Genomic DNA, 27,827 nt, shown 5'->3' with positions numbered 1-27,827 from the left:
ACAGGTGATGTGTAGAGCTGTATACTAAATTACTAATAACTAAATGAGTAAATTATTATTACTTTCTTATGGGTTTTATTAACATTTCATTGTAATTTTTTGCAGCCAATCATTGCAACAGACACAAAGTAGCAAGACTTCAGGCAGATATTTGATGCATAAAGTGACAAAGAAAAAAAACGAATCTACAGAGATGAGTCAGAACAAAATCCTTTTCCCCATAAAAATGTCTGAAAATAATAATTAATTAGAAAATCAAAGATAAAATCAATCAAACAAACAAAAATGAAATGGAGAAGTTTAAAAGGTTAATATAATATAAACATCATCATCAGGTCAGCAAGGTTCTTTAAGTCATCTGGATATAATAGTCACCAATGACCCCCTTTGGACTTTTACATAGAAATGATTGTATGTATTCTGTCACTGATTACAACTGTTATTGCCAACATATTCCTAAACAATTATAATTCTTATTTGAATGTTCAATTTGCTGACTTCTACATTTACAAATATTTGCTTAAAACATACTGAATTAGTTTGTCACAGTGAAAAGATGATGGGTGGGGGAGTTGTTAGGCAAATTTAGCCTGAATATTAGCGCAAAATTCTGTAGGGAAAATATCAAAGCGAACACCTTCTTGCAAACTGTAGGAGATGTGAGACTACACTGTATACCTGTCACTCAAAAAATGCAGAAAGATGACAAAGGGTTAAAAAAAATCAAAATGGCTTTTTGTTTTTTTGTATGACACTAGTCTTTTTTTTTTTTAATGGAAATCCATCGGCTTTGGGGGGAATTATCAACTACTGGCACAGCAGTCTAGATGCTTCTATTATATTTTCACAATGCACACATGTAGATTTGGTGTAGTAAAGAAGGAATCCCACAAGATGATGCTGTTTTCCCCTTCACATTGTTGATGAATGTTCTGTTAGTGAGAGTGGCATTAAGTATGGTTACATATAGAGGTCTATAAAACACAACCATAACAAATGAATTCTTCAACAGTCTAGCTAGTAATTCTGACACTTTTATATTTAGTTATTAAGTTCATCAGTAAGTAGTCCTTTTTTTATTTCCTTTTCTCTGTCTCACTTGTCTTTATTTCAGGCACCACCCATTCTTTGATTATTTAAAGTCCAACTAGGAATACTGGTTTTACAAAGAGAGCGTATTACATAGCAGACATTCTGTTACTCACAGCTTTTGTCACGCAGTTTCAGTGTAGCGATCAACTTCAGGAGCTCCTTGTAGATTCCTTGCACTGCTTACTTTCAGTCAAGTCTTTTCTTTAGCTGCTCATCTCATCAGATTTCCTAAAAACTTCACACAGCCGCTGAACTTTAATCACCTGTGGATTGTTTTCTTTTCTAAATATATTTTTTATCTCCTGGTAAGAAAATGTCACACAGCGGGAGCCTGGATTTGGACAGATACACCAGCTTGGATAAATCTCGTCGACCCAACAGTCGCAGCCAAGCCAGGACCCTGGCCAGGAGCGGGGACGTCCTGTGCGACTTCTGCACAACAAAGAAGCAGAAAGCTGAGAAGTCCTGCTTGGTGTGCCTGGCATCCTACTGTGAGACTCACGTCCAGTCTCACTACAACTACCCTACCCTGATGAAGCACAAGCTGGTCAAAGCTACGGGTCAGATGAGAGAGAAGCTCTGCGCACAGCATGACAAGCTGCTGGAGGCTTTCTGTCGCACTGATGAGACATCTGTGTGCGTTTTGTGCATGATGGATGAACACAAACACCATGACATCGTCCCGGCTGGCACTGAGAGGACTGAGAAACAAGTAAGTGGCGAAAGCAACACTGTGAACACAGCAAATAAGTTATCGACAATCCACTAATGACTAGTGATGGCTTCTTTCTTGTCTTTGCTGCTATAGAAACAACTTAGTGTTACGCTGCACAAATCCCAACAAAGGATTGATCAGAGGGTTAAAAAGTGGCAAGACCTCCGACAGGCTGTCGAATCACTTAAAGTAAGTCAGAAAGTTGCCTCGTGCAAGTCACACTAATCTAACTATAACAATTAAAATATTCTTTTTAAAAGTAACCGTTTTTAACTCATGATGTGAAAAAATCTTCCTCTCCTTTGTATCTCACCAGCATTCTGCTCAAACAGTCTTAGAGGAAAACGAGCGCATATTCACTGAGCTTCTGCTTTCCATCGAGAGAAAGTATATTGAAGTCAAGGAAATGATCCGCACCCACGAAAGGACCACCGTGACCCAGGCCGAAACACTGCTGGATCGTTTAGAAGAGGAGATTACTCTGCTGAAGAAGAAGCACAATGACCTGGAGTTGCTTTCACACACTGATGATCACATACACTTCCTACAGGTGAGGCTGGCGACCCCAACCAAGATAACATATGGTGCGAAAGTCAGGGGTCTTTGGAGAAAAGAGTAAAAATATTCACTGTCTAGTATGTCTCATGTGTCTTCTTCTTCTTCTTCTTTTTCCCGCCAGAGTTGGCAGTCCCTGTCAGGCCCCTCGGGATATGAAGATCTCAACAAAATCAGAGTCGCACCCTATTACTCCTTTGATGCTACCAAGAGAGCCATCTCTGCACTGAAATTACAAGTGGAAGAAGTCAGCAAAGTTGAAATGAGCAAAATCTCAGGAGCAGGTGAACAGACTTGCCTTTTTTCATCTCAGATAGCGCAGATGATATGTGCTTTTTTCTGTTGTTTCTTAATCTGCTGTTGTGTATGTGCATTTTTAATTTGCCTTCACAGTGAAGGAAGTCCACATCACAGAAGAAAATGAAGAAAGAAAGTCAAGAAGAGAATCCGTGCTGAGGGAGGAACCAAAGATAAGAGAAGAACCAAGAGCAAGAGAAGATTTCTTGAGATGTGAGTTACCGGATTCATTTTTGTAACCTTCCTTCAGCCTATCTGTAAATCTTCAGCACCAGCATTGCATTTACAGAAAATCCTACTTACATACTGTCATGGGAAGCACATTTTGTATTTTATCTAATGTTAAATAGCTCCAGTTACTGTTTCATGCATGGATATGCAGCTCTGTGTGTGAAATGACCGAAACTTGCAGTGGGAGGTATGCTGGTGGCAGAACTGGTTTGGTGAAACATAAGGAAGCAAAGTTACTTAAGTAAATACAGGTGTTCCTGCTTTGATGGCACCTATAAAAACCTTTGAATGAGCTGATTCATGGGAGCTAGAAACCTTTTTTAAAGGTATAATCACAATTGTTACCATACTCAGGCACATATCTCTCATTGATATATAACAAAAAACAGGGACAAAGGACAGTATATCAACATATGTTACATACCTGATGAACTGGTGTGAATAGTGCTATGTGTGTGTGTGTCACCGCTCATAGGTCTTTGAAACTGTGCTTTGACGTGGCAAGGAGGAGTAAGATGGAGTCCAGGGAAAAAAGCTGTTCCTCAGTCAGTTACTGTGATGATGTATTGTCCTGAACTATTCACAGGGAGTGTCAAGGGTGTGGTAGGACTTTGAATATACTGCTGGCCCTCTTTGTCAGATAGCTAGCATAGATGTTATCCAGGCTCAGAGAAGAGAAGAGTGTTCCAGTTCATCAAGTATTTTTTCTTTGCAGAATAGAGTTTTGGACTTGTTTTTCTGCTGTGTTCAGATGCTGGTCAGCTGATTCTGGATGTCAACACTGTTCACCCCAACCTTCACTTGTCTGAGGGTAACAGAGCTGCCACGATGAAGAATGAACCCAAGAACTACCCTGACCACCCTGACCGATTTGACCACTGGCAGCAGGTGAGGTTTCACATTAAACAGGATGAAAGAGAGAGTTGATCAAATTATTAGGGGAAAAAAGTAATTTCTATAGTTTGTGAAATCATGCCTTTTAAGCTTTCATTTCATCCTTTCTCTTCCAGGTGTTGTGCAGGGATAGTGTGATTGGGACTCGTTGCTACTGGGAGGTGGACTGGAAGGGAACAGAGATAGATGTGGCTGTTACCTACAGAGGAATCCGTCGTAAAGGGAATGCCAATGAATGCAGCTTTGGCTGGAATGACAAGTCCTGGAGTCTGTACTGCTCTGACTCCAAATTCTCTTTTGTGCACAACAACAAAAGCACAGACATCACAGCTCCGGTGTCTTCTCGTATTGGTGTGTACCTGGACCATGCAGCAGGAACACTGGCATTTTACAGTGTCTCTGATGGCATGCGTCTTTTGCACAAGATCCAGACCACATTTAAAGAGCCACTCTACCCTGCATTCAGTGTGTGGGGCTTTGGTACGAGTATAAGACTGTAAGATATTCTTCAGACTTACATTCTCCTTAAATCTGTGACATCTAGCACGTGGCGTTTGAGTCATTTTTGCTGGTTTTATCTTCTTTTATTTAACTTTTTCCTGATAAGTCTTTTTATGAGTGTTTTGGTTACAGGTTGCTCTTTTAAGGGAAATTAAGATATAACGGGTGCCATTAGTAAGTAGAAAAACATTAAATCATTGATCAGGATGCTTTCTCACGTTTTCTTTCTTTCTCTTTATTATGTTAATGTATTATATATTTACATCACTGACATGTTGCACATGTCTGTAAAATACATTTTTTTAAAATATTGCTACTGATTAATTTGTCATTTTCTGTAATCTTATTAAAAACACAATAAATAGAAAGTGACTCACATTACTGGGAATGACGTTGCTGTAAGGGCTGATGTTAATCAGTCTATTAATACGTTATTCCTTCAACAACTTAGATTCAACAGTTTCTTTTCTTGTTCAAGTAAGTGACTAAAAAAATGTAATATCATAATACCATGTCATATTGACTGATACTGACTATTTTAACTAATACTGGCCACTTATTAAACACTTTTGAATTTCATCAGCAATAACCAGGAATTGATGGGTCATCTAATCAGCTGATAACAAAGACATTTCAAAGCAGCCAAAATGGAATAAAGTTTCTACCCAGTTGATTTTTTTTAAATGTATAATAACTTTAGTATAAATTAAGTCCTTCATGGTATGCTTGGTATAAAAATGTAGGTAAACATGTGACCTTCTATATGCTAAAACCAGGGGCTAAGTGGAGTTTTGTAGTTAAATCAGGTGTTGCAGTGCAATGTGGGGATGTGAATTACTTAAAAACAAGTCACATATGAATTTCTTTTGTGAGCTGCAGTAGATTTTTTCTTAATGTACAGGCTGTGATCAGCTGATCCGTGTTGCTACTGTGTTTTCTGTTTTACTTGATGTAACTTAACACATCATGTACTGATCCAACATCTGACTGAAGAACTTTGATTAAAAATAAATTTGGACATTAATGCAAGATTTAAATTTCCAGTTTATAAAACTGGAAAATTTTTCTTATTTTCAATTTATTCTGTATCTTAACTTTTTTTGATTTATTTTTTACAGCATTTCATTTTGTCATTTATTTTACTCTAATTTGTGTAAAATGCTTTTTGAGCACATGAAAGGTGCTTTATAAATAAGCATTACTTACCTACTTTTGAAAAAACGCTCTCATCTTCCTCTCCTGTCCTCTTTCTTACATTTTTCACTACCTCTGTGTTGCACACCGATGTTTTTTCTCGCCCTGGGAAATAAAGCAACTGTACATTAGCTATTAGATACATTTTGTGATGCACTGCTTGAGTTGTGTGTGTGATGATGTTTGTTGAACTTTGAAATTACCTGCAAAAAAAAATTACTCCATTTATGGTTGGTCCTCTTCTGTAACGTGAGCTAGATATTGAATATGCTCACATTTGCACCTTGAAGCCATCAAAGGGATGAGAAAAAAACAATGTGCTGAAAGGTGTAGTAAATGGACTGTGGGGCGACATTATTTTCTTATTACTGAGAAAGCATCACTGGAGGTAGCAAAATCAAAAGAAACTCATTTGACAGCAATATGCATTAATGTGCCAATCAGATTTCATTGCTCGTTGAAGGTACCAGGCGTTGTTCTGAGTTGTTCATCCCCAGTTGAAGCCGTTTCCAGGATTTTTTACATGGAGCCCAAAGGGGAATCAAGAATATAGCAGGAAAACCAAAACAATTAATAAAAAAACAAATCAATCAGAAATAGAAAAGTGATGTCAAAAACATAATTTCAGGTTTATGAAAATTGAGGCCTATTACACATTTTTTGTGAAATTATTAGGAACTGCCCAAGAATTTAAATATAGTCATCTATTGGACATTGGCAAAATGGAAGAAAGTATTTTGATTTTTAACTCACTTAAAACATATAATCCTACCTTAAATAACTTAACAGTGAAAAGGTTGAACAATCAAAATATAATTAAAGTACCTTAAGTAAACATATTCAGACATTTTTATGTCTATATGTTTTTGAACATATTTCATCGATAGTGTTCTGTGGCTTGATCTACAATAATAAGTAGCTAAAGCTGTCAAATAAATACTATAGCGCATTCAAAATATAGTTGAATAAAAAAGTAACATAGTATGAGAATACTAAAAAATATATACAGACAAAAATAAATATTACAAATACATTAAACCTAAGTAAAGTATATGAGTAAATGTTACATTCCTGGTGGTCCTATCCATGCTCTCACATGTTGCTCATGTGTTGTACACCTCTGATTGAACCACTGGCTGTGATAAAGTTTGACCAGCCATCTATTCCACGTGGTCATATAAGTCTGGAAAGCTCCAGTGAATTATAAGAAAACAGATAAAACATTTAGGGCACTGGTTCTCTTACTCTTTGTCATAGACATTATAATGGTGCAGTTTTTTTGCAATCTAAACTATGATATCACATTATATGAATATATTACATGATTGCTGTTTTAGATGGAAAGATACGTGGAGACGGTGTAAAAAGGATTTGTCTGCTGTTTTTAACGGCGCTTTGATATGTTTTTTGGCCCTGATAAATTCCACGCGTCTGTCTTTTGTACTAATGAAGTTATAGGAACTGATGAGAAAAGAATGGGGGGAAAAGTTTTGCATAGTTTATTAAATATGCTGATTCGTAATTGATTTTTTCACAGAAGGACCCAGCGCAGATTATGTATAGCTGACAAATGAAAATATTAATTCGTTAAAGCTGCAGAGGGCAGCAGAAACAAGTTTTCTGCTCGGTGTCTCACGCTCATTCACACATGTTGTATATAAACAGAGAGTTACACGGTGCTGACGTAAAGACGAAGACGCGTGTCTTTACAATGAGATAAGAAAGCACGGGAGAAAAACACACACATGCACACAAAAAAGAAGAAAATGCGAAAGCTTCCAGGTTGTACTCAGAGCCCTCTATTCTGGCCGTACCCTCTTCCTACCGTTAACAGCGAAGGAAACGTACAGGTTCCAAGTGTAGTAGGCCTACTCTCAGGGTCTCACGGTGAAAGGAACTGATTTAAAACAGTAATATTCAAATTACAACATTGTGTGGATGTAATTGCTATTTTATAATTTAAAACTTTGTCCAAATACGGTAGGACAAACTTGTCTTCTTGAGCTTCCTCCGCGCTATCCCGCCCACACGTGCGTAACCAAATGTGGGCGGAGTCAAACAGCTGGATACTCGTGGCGGCTGAGATACAGAAGGACTGGCTGCTGTGAAGCCAGCCTTCCCCCCACTCATTTCAACGCGAACACGGCTAACCGAGGTCCCATCTGCTCTGGAAAAATCTACATACCCAAGTAAAATTAAAGCTAAGTCGTGATAGTTTTTGGGGGGGTTGGGGGTGCCAGAGTTGTGGAGGACACGCCGGCGTACTCAAAGTTTTCATTTTCCTAAAAAGAAAAAAACAATCTGCATTTGCTAGCTTACAAGGAGGCAGAAGGTGAGTTGTCACAGATTTACCTTTGATGCTTGTTGTTGCTAGCTAGAAACAGGAAGGTGGACAAAAAACCGTCGCATTTGAAATGTAAGCGGTTAATGTGTCCACCCCGAACACCCCCAAACTTATAAAATGTTGTTGAACATTTAAGAAAAGCAGAAAACTAAAGCTTCACGAAAGCAGGATTATGTAAGGTAATGCACCCTGCTGATCGATGTAAATTAAATTGCTGTGGTCACTAATAGCTTGTTCTTGATAGTTTACTTAATCATTTAATGATGATGAGTAGGTGAATGCTCCTAATCAACCTCACGGAACAACCCTATCGATCCTCTCATTCACTAGCTGAAAAGAGACATCTGTCCTGCCGCTGTCCCATCAACCGTCCTCCATCTTCAGGAAAATGAATCGGTGCACATGTCAGTCACACTCAGATAAATGTTAATCCTACTTGAGAAGACATTGCTCAGCTGGCTGGAGAGGAAAAAGAAGAAAGGTGCTGGAAGATGTCTCTGTGGATGATACTACCTGTTAGCCTCCCTGTCCTGACCATCACTGGGATATGGGTTGTGTAAGTATTGTCTGTTTTTTCCCCTTTCTTTCTTTTTTTTTTTGACATCAGAAAAGTTTAAAATCTATGTAAATGTTCTAAGGTTTGACATCTGGATCTATACCCTGTCCATAACTTTAAAAATGACAAAATACAAATTAAGAATTGGAATCATGTTGTAATAAAAATGCTCTTCGATACTCCAGCCTCCTCTCCTGCCTACAGGAGTGCAGCACTACATATTTACCCTGAATTCCTGGGAGTCATGGCAATTGCATGTGGATGAACTCTTTCCAGTAATGATCCGGGATTATCACCATTATCCTAAAAATCAGACATGCAGGTTTGCAGTAAATCTTAATTATCTGTAGTACAGTGTCTGAGCAGATGTGCTGGAGAGAAACCCTCCTGGTTATACTTGGGCTGACAGCTCTTCTCTCTGTTCTATTATTTTGTTGGGACAAGGAATGCAAACCCCAGTGGGGAGAGAGACAGATGGCCCAATTCTAAATTGTTGTAGTTCTGAATCAAGGCTATGTGCTGCATCACTGATAAGTTGCATGGAGACTAAACAGCCTAATCAAGCACCAAACTTGAGACCATATGGCAATTAATGTTGTGATGTGCGTGGCTACTCAACAGTCCAATCAGTAGTGTGTATCCAGGTGTAGCGGCTTAATGTTTCCATGCTGATTTGAGAACATGAAGGTGAAAACCAATCTGTCTAGTTTGGGCATTTTTTTCTGAGCAGAAAGCTGATCTGAGTTCAGATGCTGAGAGCTGCAGATTGCCAGCCCCTTTACACCCATTTCCTTCCTGTTACCTTGACAAGGGCGCCTTGTTTCTAAGAGCAGTCAAGGGTCTTTTTCAGACTTGGGGAATGTCACAGAATGTGGCATGTTGCATAACTCCTGCTTCCCAGTGTGGATGACTGGGTAGGAGTAAGGTAAATACTGGAAAGGGGTGGGAAAGAACGTAAGCAAAATTTTCACTCAGTATCTGGCGCCCATGCCAAGTGTTTTCTGTATCAAGTTGGACCACCAAGAAGTCTTGGCTTCTGTTTCTCAACTTTTATCAGTCAGTCAGTGTATTTGCATATGTGTCTTTTATGTTATCCAGCAACCATGCTGTAGAAGCAATGGGAGTTTAACTAGTACTTGCCAAATTTATCTATAGTTTATTGGCTCACACATTTTTCTGAGGTTATTTTTGTAGAGCTTTTGGGACTTTTCATTGTTAAAAAAACACACAAATCCCCAACAAAAAAAGATTTTTCCATCGAAGTCTTTCTTTATGTAGGACTTGGTCCTAAATAAAAAACAGGGTCTGTTCCACTTAAACATTGCTTAAAGGCACATGCAATTACAGCCATTGCTGAGCTTTGATAGGGGTCTAATTATATAAACAAACCTATTATTACTTAGCCTCTGCTGAGCACATAAAGCGCTGGTTTAGTTCCAGCTACATCTAAATAAGTTCACTTTATTTAGAAGCTCCCCAGAGCTGCAGATGCTGTTCTAGCTTTAGAAGCTGGCCAGATGTATAAAATACACCCCCAAAATCAGGGAAAAATGTAACAACCTAAGCTTTCTTTTTCCTGCATTTTTTTTTCTAGATTTTTGATTTTTGTTTTTGTCTTGTTGGTACCATTTGTAGTGTTCAGCACATATGGAAAGGAAGCAGACAAAAATGAAAGGTGTGTGTTTGTTACTGTGTTTCTCGAAAGGCTTAAATGTCTATCACCGTCATTTACGCCTGAAGGTACACATTGGCACATTTTCCTTTAAGGCTTATCACACACTCAATAGATAAAAGGGAGGACATGGTGCACTTTTGTTTCTGTTCCTTTATCATAATCAAAAGCTGGAAGTCTTCTTTCACTCACAGTGATGGATTTCCTCAGTGCTAGAGCAGCGCTCTTTACACGGTGATTGATGTGTCTTTAACCCTTTGTGGTCTCTCCTGTTCTGTGTACCTGGAGTACACCTAAATGAGTCATTTGTTTGTTAGCTGAAATCTCGGCCTGCAATTTTGAAAAAAACGGTCGGACCTACATAGTTTTTGTGTGTTGTAGCTTGCTGACTTTCATCTACAGTGAGAGATCCATGGGAACAGTAAGATGCAACCAATGGAAAAAATCCCAGAGGGTTATTGCCCCCATCTAACCAGCCAGCCAAGTGTTGACAGCCTTTACAGCAGTCAAAACCAGCTGTGCATTTCACTAAGCAAATGCAGTGTTAAAAAGCTGGTAGCAGGATTAATTTCACACTTGAAAGTTAACTAAAAATAGATTCTCCAGGCGTTTCTTTTCTAACACCAGCTGGTGCCCTCAGATTATTTTTTAATGTTGTAGAAATTAATAGACACATTGTTTTAATAGTAATGATAGCTATGCTCAGACTAATATTTTTGCCTGTTATCTTGACCTTTTGGACAGTCACACCTATCTTGCGTGTGATCATTGGATAGGAGGTGCTAGCTGGCGATTTCCAAGACAAAGATGTAAACAGACATTGGTGACAGAACTGCCATGTATGATACTGGGTTTCACTCCGTGTCCAAGTTCTATATAGCTGTGCACACCCTGCATAAGAAAAAACTGTCCACCTGCTCAGGTTGGACAGCCCGTGTTTTCTGAATCTGATATTGTGTCGACACATGAAATTGTAGCAGATACTGTGTAGTGGAAATAATTTAATACCGCTATTTTTAACGTTATGAAATATGTCTTGCTTTTGATTTCTTGCTTGTGTCTTTGGGAAATATCTCTGTCCTGTAAAGACTGGCCTGTGAGTAGGATATTATCAGCCATGGAAACATTCCTGATTGGTGCTTAACCTCTTGCTGAACTAGGACTGCATGCAAAAATGAGGAAAGATACTCTGTCTGTATGACTCGGTCTTCCTGTGGTTTTCTGGCTGTTACAAATAGTGTTTTTACTGTTGCATGTGAATAACAAGGTTATATGTGATTGTTGCATGTCCTTCCTGAAATGCCCACATAGAAATGTGGCTAAAACAAGTAAAAATAAAGATGATGTGGGATATGTAAACACCTCAGAAACCTGAGTTTCCCATGATTTCTTTCTGCATGTGCATATTCGTCCTATCTGCATATGCAGTTGTGTAGGACTTGAGCAACAGAGCAGACACAGTTGAGCTGCACATGTTCGTGTTGAGGACTTAATCACAGGACTCACAGTTAAATAGCATTTTCTTCAGCCATTCAAAACCACACGCTGGACATCTGGCCCTTTAATGTGGCCTCTGTATCATTAGCTGAAAATGGTTTGTTATGTAGAAAAATTTCCCAGGCAGGGTCACAATGTCAGGTATAATAATGCAAGTGGTCATTGCAGCCTGATTGAAGATGTTCCAGTTATAGAGTTTATCTGTAGCCTGTGCAAAAGGGGATTTTTGTGGCCAGCACTGGTCTCAATATTTTAAAATCTTAATTAGAAGATAATATAAAGTAAACGGTTAGCACTGTTGCCTCACATGAAGAAGGTCCTGGGTTCAAAGCAAGCTTTCTGTTTGGAGTTTGCAGATTCTCTTTGGGTACTTCTGACACCTCCTCCAACTTCCTCATACAGTCCAGAGGCATGCAGTTAGTGGAGTTGGGTTAATTGGTGATTCTAAATTGCCCACATGTGTGAATGTCAGTTCAAACGATTGTCTGTCTGTGTTGCCCCACAACAGACAGGCGGTCTGGCCAGGGTCTACCCTGCTTCTCCTTTCACATCTCCTCCTGCATCCCTGAATTGATGACAAGCGGAAGAAAATGGATGGATCAATATATTTAACATTGGTGTTTGTGTTTAGTGCTGACATATACAGATATTATGTTACTTATGTTAGATTGTTGACCTCTGTATGGCCGCGGCTGGTCAGTATCCTCACCATAGTCATACCACTTTGACAAAAATGAGCCATCTGAGGTAAATGGAGGCTCTTTAATAGTGCTTTTCTACTCTACATAAGCACCCAAAGTGCTTTATACAGCAGTTTCAGATAAAGGGTAAGAAATGGTGAAAAGTCAGCTCAACTGTTCCTGAAAGTTAAACAGGTGCAGGATTTTGGGTCACCCTAAAAGTTCAATAAATGAAAAGACCTGAAATCATATGTAGGTCATTTTCAGTCATATAAAATCATCACTGTAAATAAGCGACCACATGAGAAATGCTACTGCAAAGACATGACAGATATGCAAAAGGGTTTTAGTGAGCTTAACAGTTGATGGCTACGTGGGTTTTACATAAATCTGTTCAGGATTCATGTTCACTGTGATATTACGTTTCCTTGCCTTTATGGCCTGCTCACCTCCTGACAGTCTAGCGTCACAGTAGTGTCAGGTTATTATGTTAGCTGTGGCTTTTGCATTGAACTCCCCTCTGCTTTTCACTTGAATTCAATGACCTAAAAAAACTTCCTATTCTGAGGCTGCATGTGAGAAGTATCTTTTTTTCCTACCACTACCACTCTAATGGCTTTTGCCGTATGAATGCTCATTGAGTCAGTTTAAATTTACAGTGTATGCTAAAAATATAAAATAACTGTTCCCTTTGATTTTGGATAATCATTTCCTTTTCCTTTTTAGCTATGCCATGGCCCTTTACAACCAGCATGTCTGCCCTGTGGAAAACTGGTATGTTGACATCTATTCTGTATTTTGCTGATCCCTACAGTCAGTCTTGACCTTTGTAACCTTCCTTGCACCTCTTTTGCAACAAGAGCCAGTGAGAATAATTTCCTGCTCAGTCGGCTGAAAAACGTTTGAGAGACTCATTAAAATCCACTCACAGTTCAGTTCAGTTCAATGTTATTTACTTAGCGACAAATCACAACAACAGTTACTGCAAGGCACTTTATATTGTAAAGTAAAGACCACTACAATAATACAGAGAAAACCCCAACAATCAGACAAACCCCCATGAGCAAGCACTTGATGACCGTGGGAAGAAAAAACTCCCTTTTAATAAGAAGAAGCCTCCAGCATAACCAGGCTCAGGGAGGGGCAGGCACCTGCTGCAACCGGATGTGGTTGAGGGGAGGGAGGTAGGAGAAAGACACACTGTAAAGCAGAGCCAGAGATGAATATTAATCTAGAAAATCAGCACAAATCTAAAGCTGTGATGCTGAAAAATTTGTCGTTGCTGTCAGATCGTGTGCTTTGCTGCTCTGGATGCTGGGCTCGTTTCGGACAAGCTGAGGTTAATCTCCACGAGCAGAGCTAGCATTTGATGACACAGTGGTTTTCTGCCTCTTTGACACACCAACCCTAAAAACAAAAGAAATCCTGGGTGTGATCGCACAAAATGGTGCTTAATATACAGTTACTGTACTGTGGTTTAACAACATACTGTATTATACAGCTTCTCATATATTTTTACTAGACCCAGTGAAAAAAAATCAGGAATATGTCTTTGCTTTGTTAGCTATTTTCCACTGTGTGTCCACAGCCTAATATAAACGCAATTTTTCTCAATTTTTTTTAACATTTGCTTTTGCACTGCCACACATGTTTGGTGTTTGTTTGGTTGTTTTTTCTTTCAGGTTGTATAACCAGTCATGTGAGGAGGAGCTGTATTTGCAGAGCGGGCCATCCTTGTGCTGCACACTAGACAATGTACCTCTCATCAGGTCAGTGAGATGGAGTCGTACCTCATGTCCGTCTCTTCTCTGCCCCTTTGCTTCTGCTGAGTCAGAACAGGAACACTGTCCCATTGTTTTGCGTGACCCCTGTCGGCACATTGTTGATTTAAAAAGAAAAAAAGCGAGTGAGGAGAATGAGACGTTTCTTCTGTGTGTGTGTGTGTGTGTGTGTGTGTGTGTGTGTGTGTGTGTGTGTGTGTGTGTGTGTGTGTGTGTGCATTCTGAAAATAACTTGTGGCAGAAATATCCTGCCTGCCACCGTGGCAGTTTGGAGGCAAAACACGGGCCTACGTTCAGCCATGTAAACACACATACGCACACGGAGGAGTCGGCTTACAGTCCAGAGGAAATCAAGACACTCTTGCTTCTTTGTTTGGGTTTTTGGCCCTCTCAGCTTTCAACATCAAAGACATGTTGTACCACATAGCCACAGTGGCTTTCATTTAACAAAAAAACAAAGCATAAAAAAAAGGAAAACCAGAAAAGATAATATGCAACGATAATGACCCCACCACCACCACCACCACCACCTCTACAAATCAAGTGTGCAGCTACAGTTTAACACAGAAAATTAATCTTTAATATAGCAGCGCTGTTGTTGCTAAGCAGTCGAAGCAGGGAAGGTGGAAGAAGCATTTTTCTTAATCTGTGTTAAATACCGCGCTGTTGGGTAAAAATAAAACGGACCTTCGAACAAGCCATAGATGAAAAAATTGTTTAAAATGTATTCATGTCAGCTTTAGTCTAATGAATGGTGCGTTTTGATCCATGTAGTGAAGAATGTGTGTATGACTTGAGTCAGCTGAGAGGACTTTGGCTTCAATGGGAGTCTGGGCACAGACAGCCAGTGTTGACTGTCTCTGAGTTTTCCCTCCTACAAACATTTCCCATTCGTAGAATAAAAGCAGCAAGCAGTAGGTGAAAAGTCAAACACTTGACTTCAGGATGTGAGGAACAGCCATAGAGTACCTCTGGATGTGTTGATGGTTGGAGGTGTAGGCAGTGGTGCATTGTTTTGCGGTATTGCTCTGATGGTTTTCTTGTAATTGTTTCTTGCAGTAAATGTGGGACTCTTCCTCCTGAGAGCTGCTTCTTCAGCCTTATCTGCAGCACGGGCTCATTCATGGGTAAGGCATCATAAGGCATGGCTCAGGACACATTAGACTGGCTTATATTAACTGTGTAAACCAGCAAGCTAAAATTTCAAGACACACCTGCAGGGCAGCCAGCTCAACAAATGAATGTACATAAGCATATTTATTGAAGTAGACACATTGTATTTCCCATTGTAGAAATAGAAAAAGGAAGGGGCTTGTTTGCCTAACAATGGTAAGATCCCCGGTTTGATTCCTGGAGATGACACAAATCCCTTTGGGTTTGTTTCAGGAAGGGTGTAAAAGTCAGTCAGATTAAACATGTGAAGCTGCCCAATGTGGCGACCCCCCCCTGTGAATAAGAGAGAAGCTGAAAGCAAAAATTAGCTGTAATACAGAACAAGTCCGAACACAGATGCAAAGAAAACTCTTGTGTCTGAAAGAAAGAATGAGCTCTCAATTGCTGGTCTGCATGTTTTCTGGGAGTCTCTACATGTGCTGCTGCCCTCCGTTCACTGGTGGCTTCGACTGGCCCGATCTTGATAATGTTTTCCAGCTGTGGTTAATTTTCTAGCTGTGTGTAAAAAGTTACTGTGCTTTGTTTTTATCCAAGCCTCTAGCAGCTATTTTTCTGTCTGACTGTGAGACTCTGGACATTGTAAGCTGTCTTTTTGAGATGCAAATTGTAGCTCTGGTCTTTGCTTGTGACAAGAATGGAGGAACTTTGCAGCATTGTATACTGTATGTGTACACAATGCTGAAAAAGGAGGCAGATGGTTGCAGGAGCTGCCCTTGTGTACTTACAGGCTTTTTCCAGGCTCTTAACAGACCCATTAGGTGGTGAATACACACCTGAGTACAACTGCTGCACACATAGTCAAAGAAGTATTTCTATTATCTGATAAAGAAAAGTATATTGTTTGCTTGAGTAAATTAGACCCCACTTTTGAAAATCTTTTGCAACCTGATTTTCCTTTAGAGGGAGGTTATATGCATAAAAAACCAGTGAGAATCTTTAAAATCGGTACATAATATTATTGGTGTCAGAGAAACACACCTTGGCTAAACACTGGCCTTTGATTTTTGTGTTTTATTTCACGGGTAAATTATGTGGCAGTGAGAAAATGTTGCAACCACTGTTGCTTCATCACGATGATGGATTTTATCTGGCTTAGTTAAGATGTAGCTCTGTAACTTTTGTTTGAAACATGCTTACCTAGAATGACTCTTTCATAATATGTATGCAGTATAAGTGTGAAATAATGGTGTGTGGTGGAGGTAATCCTGCACTACTTCCGCGCACAGTGACTGTTAAACAGCTTTCATCTAAATTTCTTAGTTCCTCTTCCTTGTGAATGAAGTTTCTCTTGCGCTCATTGTTAGTCACCCACCAAACCATCAGTGACAGCAACCAAAAGAAAAGATGTCTTAGAAAGTACATAGTGAGTAAAAGAAACAAATCCCTTTTCATTGTGAAAGGATAAAAGCTTGTATCTCTGTCTTTGTCATAAATGTGTTTTGAGATATTAGAGACGCACATTTTCCTCCCAGTTACATAAAATGTCAGCTAATATTTTGTTTTCATTAGAACACATAACTTGAGCTGAATCACTTAAGGAAGTGGGAAAATGAGCATGTCAACATGTTTCAGATTGTGATATTTGCTGTTTTCTTTGTTTTCCATGACCGTAAGATGATTATATTTCTAATTAAGAGAATTTAATATGACCGCTCAATAAGTAATTTCAGTGAAACACTCCACCTTCATCCATTAAAGTGTTTTTTGGAGAGCTAATGACAGTTGGGAATTGAAATTCTGCATAATTCCTTCATAATTTCCTCTGCATTTCTATTCTTTTTTTAAAAACAACATAAAAAATTGAGATTTAAGGACCCTCAACCTTGATGTTATTGTAAGTGATGTATCGCTGCTGCATTTGATTAAAAATTATCCATCACATCCTTTTAACTGAGTTCAGTTGCACTTTCACCCACTCGGGTGAATCTGTGAGGTTTGGAAGGTTTAATTTTCTAATTTTTGGCTGCATTTTTTCCCCCTTTGCAATCCCATCAGTCTGTATGTTAATACTGTTTATAAAGCTACCTCTTTTGTCTATACATAAGTATGTAAAGCTGATGTGGTATGTAGCTATACAACACTATTTTAAATATTGCGTGCTTAGCTAGTAGCTCATTGATTTATGTTTTACTTGGAAGGCTGTGTCTGCTATAGTTGGCTGCAGGTGTCACTTCCAAAAGGAGTAACATGAACTTGGAGAATTTTATATCGCCCTGTAATTGTTTTTTCTCCTTTTCAGTTCAGTTCCCACTTTTCTGCCAGTGTACACACAAAACATTTGAAAGACAATACATGCATTCTCTGTCTGCATACCTTCTGTGGGAGACGGTGAAATGTTGTGTTTGGGTTGAAATATAGCCCCTTGTATGGGTGGCAAGGTTTTTTCTACTGTGAGGTGCGAGTGCCGCCGGGTAATAAGCACTTTATTAATGCCCATCAGTTTTAGTGTTAACTCAGCCCTGCGTATGTGAATGCAAAGGCACGTGCAGGGCTATGTATGCATGAGAGATTGTCCACCTTGTTGCAAGTATACATGCAAGATAGAAGTAGTGTGTGAGTCAGTGTCTGTGGGAGCACTTTACTTCCTGCACTGGGTTTCCTGACTTCAGAGCAAACAGCATGAACTTGTAAAGGGCTGCTCTGTGGAAGGTAACAAAGTATTGGAACAGTGTTAGGTGCTGTTGCATGGCATCCTTGGGTAAAATAAGCTGTCACACTGCAGCTTGTTGTGACCTTCGAGTCCAGGTGGCGCTGATGCATGGGATATGAAGCCCTTACACTGGAGGAGGCCATGACTTTACTAAACATGCATCATCTGACAAGGATACCAAAAAAAAATGCCCACACAAATGTGCCCAGAATAGAAGAAGAAACACTGATTTCCTATAGAGAGAAGCTGCTTGTCCTTGTCTTTAACCTTCAGGCGTAGCTTTCATCATTCCAGGATGACTGCACAATGCCAACAAGTTTAAACACGCTCATTTGTTATGATGAAACACACATTTAGTTGAAACAGAAAAGAATCCACCAGCAGCCAGTCTGCAGCAGGGTGAACGAGGCGCTTTAATCTAATGAAAAAGCTGCAGTCGACTTTCCTTTCCCTTCAGCAATACAGCATGTTCTCCATTATAAAAAGGAGCCAATGAGCACACTGTTTCCGTGCCCGGAGACACAGTTGTTTGTTTTTCCGTGATCGTAACTGAAATCACTTTTGCCGAGTTGATTTGGGTACAGAAGGATGAAACAGAAGAAAGCTCGCACAAACACAGATACACACAAGTTAGAGCTAGTGAATATAAAAACATAAATAAATCATTAATTAGTTTTTTTAATAGCATTACATAACCATGTCTTGGTCTTGCTTGTACCAATGTTTGCCTTTAAGGTTTAAACAAATGTTTTTATTATCAGATTTAATAGCAACATTTCAGTGAGCTCATAGTAAACTTTGCAGATCAGATGGACTTAAAATTAATTCTCCCTCCAAACATCACATTAAAACAGAATGGTTAACATAACGGTGGGAACTTTGCACTATTGTTCTAACAGGAAATTATGCAAGACATAATTTCTCAACATGTGATGCTGAACTCTCTCTATAAATCATATACATACCTAAGCTGTGTGGATGTGTAACTATGAAAAGATCGGCAAAAAAAAAAAAGCTGAAGGCCTTTTTTAAAATCTTTTTTTTCCCGTTTGGGCAGAACATTAATAAAATGTAGTATAACTATAATCATGAGTGACTTGGCTGTTGCATTAGTGTATTATTTTGTGTGTTTTTTTTAATGAAAAACATTCTTTTAATATCATCTTTTTATCTTTGCAGCTTGCTGGTGACTCATTTTTCACCCTAGTGTTGCGGCAATTGTGGTGTGGTGACTTCCCCTCAGTAATTTATCCTCAGCATGAGCCAAACAACTATCATCTGGAAGCTTTGCTGTTGTTATCAAAATCAGAAAATGATGTGAAATATGCATGGCTGATTTTTTAACAGCTGCGAAGAAAAAGTCGCTTTAAAACAAAAGATCAGGCCTGGAATCAATAATTTCTACTGCTTCATCCTGAGGTTGTGGCCGGGCTATAAAATGTGTCCGCTCACTGAGACGCTACTTAAAGCCAGACACGTCACGGCATAGACAAACCCTGGAGACAAAGCTTCAGAGAGGAAGGAAAAATCTATCAATGTAAAGACTCTACGTGGAAATGTTTTTCTTTTCTAGCCATGACCACAGTCTCCATTTGTATTCCCTTTTGGCAGACACAGACCTTCTGAAAAGCTGTGACAGAGTTAACATAACACTTTAGTCCCTGGAACAATATATAAGCGTCAGGTCAAGACATGAGGGGCTCCTTGTCCTCACTAATTCTCCCACCCTCCACTTTTCACTCTCCCCATATGCCCCGCTTTCTCCAAGCCCAGTCAGCCTTCATCAGGCACCAGCCGTGAGGAGCCAACAAAGAGAACCCAAATGGGGGTCAGCTCCTCAGTGCTCCAACAATGCACCCAGTCAGAGCTTGTTAGCACATCGGCACTCATCTGTCCCATATACTGTACTTCTTTCCCCTTCACCTTTTAATCGTATGTAGGTTTGGATCGACCCCCCACCAAGATATCCTTCTCACTTTCCCGCCATTTTCTGCTTCTCATAGTTTTGAGTCAGAGAAGCTGCTTAACATCTCTGATTTCCTGTAATATAGCTTTCAGGGAGTTCATGTATTTCTTGGCTAAGTGACGTGTGAGAGTGTTTGCGTTAAATTGAAGCCAGGCACTTTTTTTATGATAGTCGTCCAAAAAAAAGCCAGATGATGCCTTTTCTCCATTTCTTGCATGCAGTGACTTTCATCTCCCTTCTTTTAGTGATGGTGATTGTGCTGCTTCGCTACGCCCACGTCATTGAGAAGCATCAAAACTGTGTCCTGAACACGGCGAGTCTTTGCACGGGCTGGATCTGTGGTGCTGGACTCATCATGGTGGGCAACTTCCAGGTACGGTCTTCTAGTTTTTTTAACAATAAAACACAGAGATGCTGATGAAGACAAAGATTTATGGATACCCAAAGAAATTGTATTCAGCATGGGAAATAGTGAAATTAAACACACAGAGACTGAGGCTTCTGTTGTGTAGTCCTAGAGACTGGCTGGCAACCCTTTTGCAACCTCTGGTCACTCAGGAAAAATGTGTATTTCTTGACTGGTTGGTGATTGGATGCTGGGTACAGTTTCTCACAAAGAGTCTGCTGCACCAAAAGCGTCCTTGTAATTACTTGGGTCGCTAATGTAGCTGCAATTATTTATAGTTCGAAGAAAAGTTGCCAACTTGTTCTCAAACACTCACCAGCTATTAGTCAAGCTATAGTCAAAAATGTGTTGCACCTTTTCATGTGAAAAGTGGGGTTAGTGTCACACTTTTCATAGCTTCATTACCGGTCTTAGAGTAGTTGGCAGATATATGAGGACAAGTCGGCATCTTCCAAGCAGGTTGCGGGCAATAGCAGACGCAATCTCAAGGAGGTTTTTTTTGGTGCAGCAGACTCTTTGCTGGGTGAAATTGGTCACAACCTCCAGCAACTACATGCCAGCTGGTTGTAAAAAAGCTTTGATGTTCAGATAAAATGATAAAATGTCCAAAATATCTCTGGTTCCTGTTTCATTAATATAATGAGTAATTTCTTTTTGCTAAATGGTGTGGCATGGCTTCATCTCTAGTAAATTCTTATACACAGCCAAGAAAATAATCTGCTGTATAATCTTTAACATGTCTTTGTTTAACCTGGCTCTTTTTAGGAGTCTTTCTCTTTGCTTCTTTCCATCAATCCTTTTATTTGAGATTAAACACACCTCAATGTTTGTAATGTTAACTTCTTCCTTCATCAGCACAATACTGTTCACAATAATCCTCTTTCTTTGGTCCTAAAACTTCAAGTGAAGAAACTCAACGTGAATTTCTTCTTCTGTTCTCTGGGAAAGAATTTCTTGAAGTTTAAATATTTAGAGCTCTGGCTGGATGCCTAGACAGTGTGTGTGTGTGTGTATGTGTATGTGTATTAGTACTACCTTTGCTGCGTGGACAGAACTCTGTTTAGACAGTAACATTGTTACGACCGCTTCAAAGAAAGCGTGCATAATGTCAACTGTTGAGTTTTTGGTTAAAAGTCAGCGTACGTGTCAGATTCAGGAAGTGGTCACGGTTAGGGTAAGAAAAGTAAGATCATTTAACGTCCTCTGAGGGGAGGTTATTTTGGTGTTTGACGCTGGGCTGGATATCACTGCAAAATCTTGTTACCATGCTTTAAAAAGGCCGAGATAGTTCATGGGAAAATAAAGAGGGAGAGACAGCCACGGAGAAGGCATTTGATGCTATATTCAGAGTAAAGAGAGGAGCAAAAGTTTTGAAAGAAAATTTGGGTTGTGTTGAAGTAAAGTGAAGTTTCTTAGAGTGTAATATTTCTACAGATGTGACTATTTGGTTAAATTAGATTGTTTGACATGTTAGAGTCTCAGCTCTTTTTACATACTCCTCTTACAAGAGTTGTGTATGTGCGTATTGGAGCAGATTTGCAGATGTGGCAGTTCATGCGAGGGTGTAGTAACGGCAACCTCACCTTCTTCCCGCTTTTCCTATGAGGCTCGAGCTCTGCCGAACAGGGAGGAATTTTACGAGAAGAGCCAGGGGGAAGTGAGTCATCAAGTCTGGCCATGCATGGAGAGGAGCTAGGCAGACAGGGTGTGTGTAACAGATGCCCCATCTATAACCAATCACGAGCCTGATCCCTGCAGCCCGCCTCACACAGTGCCCTCTCATGAAGTTCAGGACATTACACAAACTCGCATTTTTAGCATCGAAAACACGTGTACTCAGGATCCACTGGCAAATGCCACAAACAAGTTTGACTCAGAGAAGAGGGAGCAGAGCAGGACTCTGACAGTCAAAATCGAAACAGATCAAAGAAAGCGCAAGAAACACAACACATGGCAGCGTAATCAGCCGCATCAACTGCTTGAGCGCATAGTTGTGCGTTACATAAGCCTTTGGCAGTACAGCTGTGGTGTGGTGGAGCCACGGGGACTTTTCCCGTCAAGCGATCTGATGATCTGGGAAGAGAAGTACATGAATTGTTGACGGAGAAGCACATTACTGCCACACAGAGGTGCCTGAGTGTGACACAGCTGCATGGAAAGCAGCTGTCAGGAAAACAAAGAGAAAAGAAGTAGAAAAGTTCGTTGGACTGCTAATCTGGATGAAAAAGACTGATACCACCTACAGTCTGAAGGTATTTCCAATCTTATTTGGCTGGAAGATGTCACGCAAATCAGGAACATTGTCTGAAGTCGCACACCAGTTCCTCACTTAAAACACGATGGTGTTTCATTCTTCTCTGTTTTTTTCTAAAAGCTCTGGTTTTCAGGTGATGTCGAAAGGGCCGTTGTAATCGGTGGTGGTGCCACTTTCAGTTACAGATTTAGGCTTGTTCCCACAGAAACATCGTCACAGCGTTTATCTACCTCACAAAGTAGCAGTACCTGACTGCTACTTTGTGAAATATCACAGGTGCAGCTCAATAGTGTGCTGAATTTAGCTGCGGAAAACTCACTAATGAAGGCAGGAGCTCAGAGTGGTTTCAGATAAATATGTGTAGCTATAATAAGAGCTGTTGCTCTTAAGTGCCGCCCAGTCTTCTCTTTATTCTCATTTCCTTCCTTATGCTTTCCCTGTTTGATGTTACACTGCTTTTCACTGCCACACTTTGCTCACTTCAGTGTGCTCACAATCTGCTAATATTGCACCTATATATATTAGCGGCATACATTACCTGGCTGTGATTAGCAGTGATCAGTTGATAGCGTAAACAAACAGGTATTAGTGATTGAATCTGGCACTCCTGGCTGCACACACTCACTCACACACATGCACACAATCAATAGAGCTCACTGTGCAGTGTATGAATTGAGTCTGCAGCCAACAATCGATCGACCTGCCAAATGATAAAAAAACGTGCCGTCACAAAGTCAAAGTGATTTTCTCATTAAATAACATAAACCATTATTTCACTTCACAATACATTGGATCAGAATCTTTATCAATACTGATTTACTGATTAAACTTTTGCAGCTCTAGCGTGGAAAATAGATTAGTCAGAAGAAAATGAAGTTGTTGATGTGTGTCCAGAGGTGGAGGTGCCACACTAGAGTAGAAGAAATTGGATTTATTTTACTGTGTGAGAGCTTTACAGCAGATCTCAACTGTTCAAAACTTTTCTTATGCAAGTCTTACATTGCCACTTCAAGGATCAGCCTACTACACAAGAATGTTCAGCATGTACTGACCAGGCCAATGGACAAATGGCTTAGATACCAAACTTTGAGGCTGTTGCTGTAATGATCTTGGAAAATGATAACAAATAGCAGAATTTATACATCTGGCATTAACCATGAAACTATTGTTTTTTATCTGAGCAAATCAGTCAAGTCGTTTAATGTGTCCCTAGCTCAAGTTAATGTACCACAAGATCTCTTATCTACTCAGTTCAGTGTGTGTGTGTGTGTGTGTGTGTGTGTGTGTGTGTGTGTGTGTGTGTGTGTGTGTGTGTGTGTGTGTGTGTGTGTGTGTGTGTGTGTGTGGACCCTTCAGTGGGAGCTGTAGTCACATGCTCCTGAGCGGCTCTTTTGTGTATTGTTTCTTGTTGTTCTTGTGACCAGCAGGGAAAAGGAGGCATTCTGTCGTGTTTCTTGCTGCTGTTGCCTCCTGTACGCTTGCCTTTTGTGTTTCTTTTTTTTCTTTTCCCTTTTTACTTAAAGAATCGTAAGAAGCTTCGACCAGAGTTTTAAATACCTCTGAAACTGGGCGATGGGACCACTTCCTGAATTTGCCCACGTCACATTCACTAGATGTTTTTATTTTGTGTTACATCTTTGCGTCAACCCTTTAAATGGCTCCCTTACCTTCTCTTCCTGTTTTCTGTCCTTATATCACAGGTGGATAATGCTAAAATTCTCCACTATGTTGGAGCAGGCATTGCCTTTCCCACCAGTATGCTGTTTGTGTGCCTGCAGTCAGCGCTGACGTACCGACTGGCCAAAACCCAAGGGGAGTACAACTTGGCCCACCTCCGGCTCTGCATGACCCTGCTGGCCTTCGTAGCCTTGGTGCTCAGTATCCTTTCCAGTCTCTACAGATGGCTGCCCTGAAGCTTAAGGGACTAAGCATCCCCTTTGACCTCTTTTCATCAGATATTTTTATTTATTATTTCATGCAGTTAGTCCCTGGCACCTCTTCATCAATGACATAAAGCAGCAAGAGTTTTTAACTCTATAATTGCGCGATACAGTGACCTTTTTACCAGATATTAATGTAGTGCATTAACGCCAGTGTCGTGTCTGCTTCAGACAGTTTTGGAAGCACGCAGCAGGAAATCTTGGCGCACTCCAGCATATTTCATAGTAGGAGGTGGAAGATTAAAGACCGACTTAAGTCCGATCCAATATCTCTGTCAGCTGATATCCATCTAGAGAAGTTACAGTGCATGTGGGAAAAACATATTAGCCTGACCTACAGTACAGATATACAGTAGCTGTAGCCTGGGCCTGTCTCTTCATGGGTAACATAATCAACATGTGAGCACTTGTAAAGCTCGCTAATTAACTCATTGTGTCTTGTTTACTTAACCTGGACAAAAACTGAGTGTTTAATCTGCATCGTGCAGGTGAGTGGGGCCGTGTCCACGACTGCTTCCTGTTGGGGCGTTTCAGCTTTAGGTCCTAGCATTGCTTTGCTGCTGTTTTCCTTAACCGTGTGTTTCAGGTGGTGTTTTTTTCTGTCAGGAGAGCTTCGTCCTGCAACACGCCTCGGCCATCTTCGAATGGGTGTTCTGCATCATCATCATGCTTTTTTATGGGACTTTTGCCTTCGAGTTTTCCGGCATGTCAGGAGATACAATGGTGGTGCTGGCGAGAGGAGGCTCCCTGGGACCTGCTGGGAGAGAACACAAGATGGATGCGCTGGGAGGGCCCGGTTTGCACTCACAACCACATCCACACCAACCTGAAAGCATGTCCATGCTGTAGCCTCCTGGCACACGTTGATGCCACACAGTTGCCTCATTTTATTCCTTTCCAACTCTAGTCTGAATTATTCATTTCCAGCCGTGTTCGTCTGAAGGTTTGAAATGAACCAGGCCAGCGCAGCAGCCGTTCAGAGCGGGCGTAGCTCTGCTGCAGTTTATACTTACGTCAAACTTTGTGTCTCCGAAGAACTTGTTTGCATTTTGCACATTGCACAGGCGTGCAAAACCAAATTTTCTCCCTGCTCATGGCTGTGCTCCGTGACCATCAGAGGAGCGTTTTGGGAATCAGATCATGGAGTTCTTGTGAATCCGATGGCCTCGGATTCAGATGACTGCCGCGATGCGTTCAGAGTGTGTAAGAAGTGAAGGCTGCTGGACAGCCCAGCTGACAGTATTACAGTGGGAAGGTGTCACAGTGTTTCAATCCTGGAAACAGAACAGGGCGGCAGTTTGCATTTTTCATCACGTAAACCTCTGTTAAGCAATATTTTTGATGTTAAGTCACGTCTTTGTAATTAACACCCTACACTGTATAGATCTTCTTTTGTTTTTTACTTTTTTGGTTATTCATTCTGCATACTCATCTGCACATTACCTCCCTTCCAAAGCCACGTGTAAAGCTAAAATATTTCTGTGGAGCTGGTTGACCAAAGCTAATCAGAAATAATATTATCTGGTGGACATCAGAGTAGTTCTGAGCTCTGCTGTGCATCTCATGAGCTTGCATTTAGATACGAGTGTCATTTTGTTTAAAATGCTTATTGCAGCATTAAAGTTTGTGCCATATATGCAAGCCTAATATTGCTGTTAAAGTATCAGACTGCATGGACTTATTGTTTCCGGACTATTCGGGTGACGTTTCATATGTCTTTATTTAAACTGTGTTAAAAAATTCAGTGAGCTCTGAGTCACATAAATCTTCTAATTAAGACTGAAAAAATACACCCTTCCCCATTCTTCTTGGGATCCATAGACTAGATCAATGCTCAGCTCTTAAATAATGCTGGATTGAACTCCTTCTCTGTAAAAGAATATGAGGGAGAGGTGACACAGTGTCGAGAGGCCAAATATGTACCAGCTAATTCAATCCAGAGCACTGGCTTTATTGAGTTTAGTGACGGGGCATTACACGTGTCTTCAGGTCCTGTAGGCAGAGGTCTGCATCTTATTATTCCCACATGCAGGAGGAGGAGAACATGTTCTTATTGCTTTAGCTGTTTCCTTTTTTTGTGAAGCTGGAAACTTCGCACAAGTGGAGATGTTTCAGCACGTCAAGCTGGTGTGGTGGGATAAAGGGAAAAGGATTTGTATAATGTAAGACATGGTGGAGATGGACTGTCCTGCTTCAGTGTTAACGTGTTATTTTTCAGTATGTGCCAAATACAAGTCTGCCTATGGCATTGGTGCTAATACACAAATAGGCCTTACCTTGTTGTTTTCCCTTACTTCAGTTGTGATTACGGCAAAGCAATAAGAAGAGACATGAGGTAAATCGGTGACTCTGAGAGTGAGAGCAGGGACAGAAGGTTAGCAACACCAGCACGTGGAGAAATGCTCCATGCTTGCTAACATCTGTGCATAATTTTCTCAAGCTTTGAGGAGGCAGAGGCTTTACAACAGTAGTAATTTAATTAATTGGCCATCAGCACATCTGGCCACATGTCGAGCTGAGATGTTGTTTGTGTAATTTGTTTGCAAATTCACAGTATGTTACTGAAAGTAGTTATTCACTATCAGGCTGAATGTATCAGACTAACTGAACTAGAGTGATGGGGAAGCCTGCGCACGCTGCTCTGAGGACGGAGCTGAAAGCGACACCAGCTGCAACACTGAGCACTTGCTTCTCTCTGCTGGTCACACTGCTTATTGCATGTGTTAAGCTCACATGAGGGGTTTTTTTTCTACTTGAAAAATTGTCAGTTTTTTCTGCCCACAGTCAGAATACTAAGACCAACTAATGTTTTTATCCTTTTATTTCATAAAGGTGGAGGCTCAACTCCAGCCTGAGCTTCTGCCTGCGACAGTATGAGGTTCCTCTGAGAAACCACATTAAACATTCAATACATTTGAAACGTTCACTAAAATAATGGCGCTAATCATTTCACATTTACTTAAAGTACTTAATCCGACGTCATGGTTTGAATATTCCCTATTTCTAGCTGACCACTACAAAAAAAAGAAACATTACATTTCTTTTAAATCTTCACATTCGCCATCATTCTCTTCATTTCATACCTCATTCTTCCTCATTTATGGATCTATCTGATCTCTACACTCAGGAAAACATTACCACACCAGCTGTGTTCTTTGATTCAAGGCCTTTGGCTTTCTGCCGTCTTTGTTTAAATTGCATTTTTGTCAATGGGATTCCTTGTGTACATTTGTTTCTTTGTGTAGTATAGGTGCAGCTGTAAGACTGGTGATTAGCCATGATGTAATAGATTATTTTTGCTAATCAAGACTCTGTTAAATGTGCGAGAAAACCGAGCTCACTCGTGCAATCGAGATCATTGGTGAGAGCCTTCTGACTAACAAGAACCCAACACTCCTCACAGCACCCCACTCTCAGTTACACAGCTCC

General features: G+C 40.3%; 2 protein-coding genes across 2 annotated transcripts; both read left to right on the top strand.

The window, feature by feature from the left end:
• Window positions 1-1,217: 1,217 nt before the first annotated feature.
• ftr14l (finTRIM family, member 14-like) lies at window positions 1,218-4,916 on the top strand. The gene is made up of 7 exons (XM_085428074.1): window positions 1,218-1,804; window positions 1,901-1,996; window positions 2,124-2,357; window positions 2,487-2,646; window positions 2,756-2,872; window positions 3,642-3,778; window positions 3,901-4,916. Exons 1-7 carry the CDS (start codon window positions 1,406-1,408, stop codon window positions 4,282-4,284), a joined length of 1,527 nt encoding a protein of 508 aa, XP_085284200.1. The 5' UTR covers window positions 1,218-1,405; the 3' UTR covers window positions 4,285-4,916.
• Window positions 4,917-7,599: 2,683 nt separating this feature from the next.
• On the top strand, window positions 7,600-27,778 carry LOC146655618 (transmembrane protein 150A). The gene is made up of 8 exons (XM_085428076.1): window positions 7,600-7,811; window positions 8,154-8,379; window positions 12,955-13,002; window positions 13,911-13,997; window positions 15,069-15,136; window positions 20,044-20,171; window positions 24,159-24,336; window positions 24,985-27,778. Exons 2-8 carry the CDS (start codon window positions 8,315-8,317, stop codon window positions 25,245-25,247), a joined length of 837 nt encoding a protein of 278 aa, XP_085284202.1. The 5' UTR covers window positions 7,600-7,811; window positions 8,154-8,314; the 3' UTR covers window positions 25,248-27,778.
• Window positions 27,779-27,827: the final 49 nt, after the last annotated feature.

The sequence above is a fragment of the Rhamphochromis longiceps genome, linkage group LG13 (assembly GCF_057381845.1).
Source record: "Rhamphochromis longiceps isolate RC_006_pf linkage group LG13, R_longiceps_female_GT1.1, whole genome shotgun sequence".
Taxonomy (NCBI): Eukaryota; Metazoa; Chordata; class Actinopteri; order Cichliformes; family Cichlidae; genus Rhamphochromis; species Rhamphochromis longiceps.
The sequence above is the reverse complement of the archived record's forward strand: the minus strand, read 5'-3'. Positions and strand labels throughout refer to the sequence as shown.